Source organism: Mercenaria mercenaria, unplaced genomic scaffold (genome assembly GCF_021730395.1).
Source record: "Mercenaria mercenaria strain notata unplaced genomic scaffold, MADL_Memer_1 contig_5024, whole genome shotgun sequence".
In the NCBI taxonomy this organism is placed as follows: Eukaryota; Metazoa; Mollusca; class Bivalvia; order Venerida; family Veneridae; genus Mercenaria; species Mercenaria mercenaria.
Genome location: NW_026463304.1, coordinates 67,736 through 70,979, shown reverse-complemented (window position 1 = coordinate 70,979; position 3,244 = coordinate 67,736). Strand labels below are relative to the sequence as shown.

Below are 3,244 nucleotides of genomic sequence, written 5' to 3'. Positions count from 1 at the left end.
GGAATTAAAACGCTACCTGACGCCACAGCAGCTCAAAAATGTTACGGTGAGGATACATAAAAGCATAAAAGTCAATATACATGCATACGGTATTTTTAGATTCTATCACCATTAACAGGGTTCTGGTACAGTAAAAACGTCATTTTTATCATTATTAACCCATATAGAGCATATGTGGCCCACCAGCTATGCATTTCGTCAATCAGGGGGATGTTCGGACGGTGGGGACCCCATGAAATAGGAAAATAGCGAGTGGGGACATTTTATTTTCGCAAAATGATGCAAAATTGCCCTTATATCATTCCTAATGACAAAGTACGTGCGACGATTTGTAAATTTTGACTAAATTTGTGCGTTAGGAGTAGACAAGTTTAGATGCTCACATACAGACTTCTTTTCATGCTATTGAAAACATTTTTATTTGGTTTAATTTGCGAAAGATATATAAAAGTTCAGAACTAGTAAATCCCTCTTTTGTTCATTAGCTGAAAAATCTTAAGCCAGATATATCACGGACGTACAGAAGGACTGAATAAAGTGATTTCTTGAAATCCCTCACCCCTTTAAAAAGATCATTTTAAGGAGGTATAAAAGACCACATGTACGTGGGAGTTATTCAAGGAAAAATGCCGCTAATCTGAACGACATATGTTTGCAATATTAGTCAAATAGTTACATTTTCTAGTTAACGTAGCCGGGTTAAATATCTTCAAAACCTCTCTCAAACACTGGATTAGATTTTTAGGTATATCATCAATACACCCTTGCATGAAGATAATCTTTGAAACTTTCCAGGCTGGGTGAGGTTTAAAAACTTCTTTCAGTCCTCCAATGCCGCGTTCCTCTTGCTTTTTCTCCAGTGCGTCAATACTTGTCCCAGGCCGAATATAACCTAAATTGAATGAAAGTGGATGATGAAACATACATTTCCTTTCCCAAAATTGCTAAGAAGATTCAAAGAAAGTCTTGAAAATATTAGAAAATTATGATTATAGTTATATGATAGAAAATTTTCGAAACATAAAATGTATACTATTGTATACACGGTGAAGCTATATAGTACTGTTTATTTCACCTCCAATCAGTAGCTCTATTATCTCGCGTAGATTGGGTGTATTTTCGTCAGCTAGCCCAGCAAAGTCAAGAATGTGTGGCAACTTTGGTAATAGATTTGTCATCCTTTCTCTTGTGTTTTTGTCAGAAATTCTATGTAACATTACTCCGCAATTCTCGTATCTGTAAACACAAAATTTTGAAAATTTGAAAACCTATAGTTGATTAAGAAATAATAAGTTCCCAAACGTGGTTTATGGTAGAATAACCCGTGTTTTGAGTTCTTATGCGTAAGAATATATCACGTGATACATTGTTTCGCATAAGAACGAAAAACTCTGGTTATTCTACGATAAATTACATTTGGGAGCTTTTTATTTCGATTCTAACATGACATACTACTAGGCCTATCAACAGTGTTAGAAAAAATAGTAACTACTTTTTACGATTGTCACGGTACGGACTTGGTCACGTTAGGGGAGAAAATGTGTCAGGCAGCTGGTTAGCTCAGTCGGTATAGCACTCGCCTTGTAAGCGAGGGGTCCGGGGTTCCAGCCCCGGACTAACTGCACATTTTTCTCATCCATTGACACGACCGTGCTACGCACCTGGATCAGATGACGTCATTGCACGCGAGTGGTTTATTGCAGAATAACCCGAGATAGATTTTGCTCTACATGTATGTTGGTTATTCGCTGGTCGTGTTAGAATGTAAAATAATCAGCACTTGGATTAAAGGCGGAACATTTTTCTTCATGCATGTAATATATCAATATATCAATAGAATATACAAATATTATGTGTCAATGTGAAAGTAAAGCTTTAACCGTTATACATTTGATAACTTTTTCAAAACATTTTCCTGGAAAGACCCTATTACGATTACGGTGACTGCAACCGGTTGCAGTAATTGAACCAACAGTATAGCCATAGGAATCGATTGGATGCGCTCGCATGCTGCACGTGCGATACGCCGAGTTTTGCACATCGTAGGCAAAAGTTGTTACACGACAGTATTTGTTATAGCCTACAACAAGTTTGATGTTCATGTAGTGAAGTCTTCGTAAACATTGAACGCACGAGGTGTTAATCATATTGAAATGAAACAGTTTTTCTTTACCTTTAATATTATTGGTGTATTACTGATAATTTTCAAAGATAGTGCTGATATACTGGGCAGTGTAAATACAGTTAGCTGTATTTATATTTTGATATGTTGTATCTGCTTTGATTACATCCTGAAATAATACTAGCCTGAGCAAATCGAGCGTCACTGTCACTGATAATTTTCAAACTTGGATTGTGCTGACATCTTGGGCAGTGTAAATGCAATTAGCTGTATTTATATTTTGATATGTTGTATCTGCTTTGATTACATCCTGAAATAATACTAGCCTGAGCAAACCGAGCGTCCCTGTCTGTGTTTGACCACTTCCCTGTTTAGCTATGGTGTAGAACCTTCCTGTTAAAACCTTATGTAAGGTGTTAACAAGAGAGCTTTTCCCAGCTCCACTTCTTCCAATCAGCAGAATCACTTCCGGATTTTCACAGTCTGGACTCTCGAGTAACTCAAATACTTCCTCGAGCAGTGAATCGTTTTCCTCTTCGAAAGACATTTTAATAAATCAATCTGTAAAAGCAAACAAAATCTCAGCTTTCACTTTCGTGTTGTTAATGAAATCTAGCGATTCATGCATTGATTTTATGTTTATGTAAAATACGAAAAAATCAGATACCTTGATAGTTTCTCTCCGTTTCTCGATTCAAAATATGTCGTTTTAAGGTTGAAACATACTGAATGATTGCTAAGCACATGTACACTCAGTTGCTATACTCCATATCACTGAATGATTGCATAGCACATACACACTTATTTGCCATACTCCATACTACTGAATGATTGCAGAGCACATACACAGTTAGTTACCATACTCGATTCAACTGAACGATTGCTCAGCACATGCACACTCAGTTGCTATATTCCGTATTACTGTATAATTTCAAAGCACATGCACACTCAGTTGCCATATACTTCATACTACAAATGTACTGATTGAATGCTCATCACATGCAATCTCACTTGCAAAATTCCATGTTACTGTATATTTGTAAAGCACATGTACAATCAGTTGCTATACTCCATATCACTGCATAATTGTAAAGCGTATGCACATTCAAGTTTCATACTTAA

General features: G+C 36.5%; 1 protein-coding gene across 1 annotated transcript; it reads right to left on the bottom strand.

The window, feature by feature from the left end:
- Window positions 1-250: 250 nt before the first annotated feature.
- On the bottom strand, window positions 251-3,020 carry LOC123561146 (uncharacterized). The gene is made up of 4 exons (XM_053535695.1): window positions 2,473-3,020; window positions 2,308-2,331; window positions 1,076-1,236; window positions 251-892 (listed from the first exon to the last, which is right to left on the bottom strand). Exons 1-4 carry the CDS (start codon window positions 2,667-2,669, stop codon window positions 633-635), a joined length of 642 nt encoding a protein of 213 aa, XP_053391670.1. The 5' UTR covers window positions 2,670-3,020; the 3' UTR covers window positions 251-632.
- Between the last annotated feature and the right edge of the window lie 224 nt (window positions 3,021-3,244).

Bases quoted from the DNA above. Each gene is read 5' to 3' on its own strand.
- LOC123561146 (XM_053535695.1), bottom strand. From the start codon at position 2,669: ATGTCTTTCGAAGAGGAAAACGATTCACTGCTCGAGGAAGTATTTGAG. The intron at 2,332-2,472 runs GACAGGGACGCT...AAAATTATCAGT, and splicing joins CAGGGAAGTGGTCAAACACA to GACAGTGACGCTCGATTTGC. The intron at 1,237-2,307 runs GCTAGTATTATT...TTGTGTTTACAG, and splicing joins GTGACGCTCGATTTGCTCAG to ATACGAGAATTGCGGAGTAA.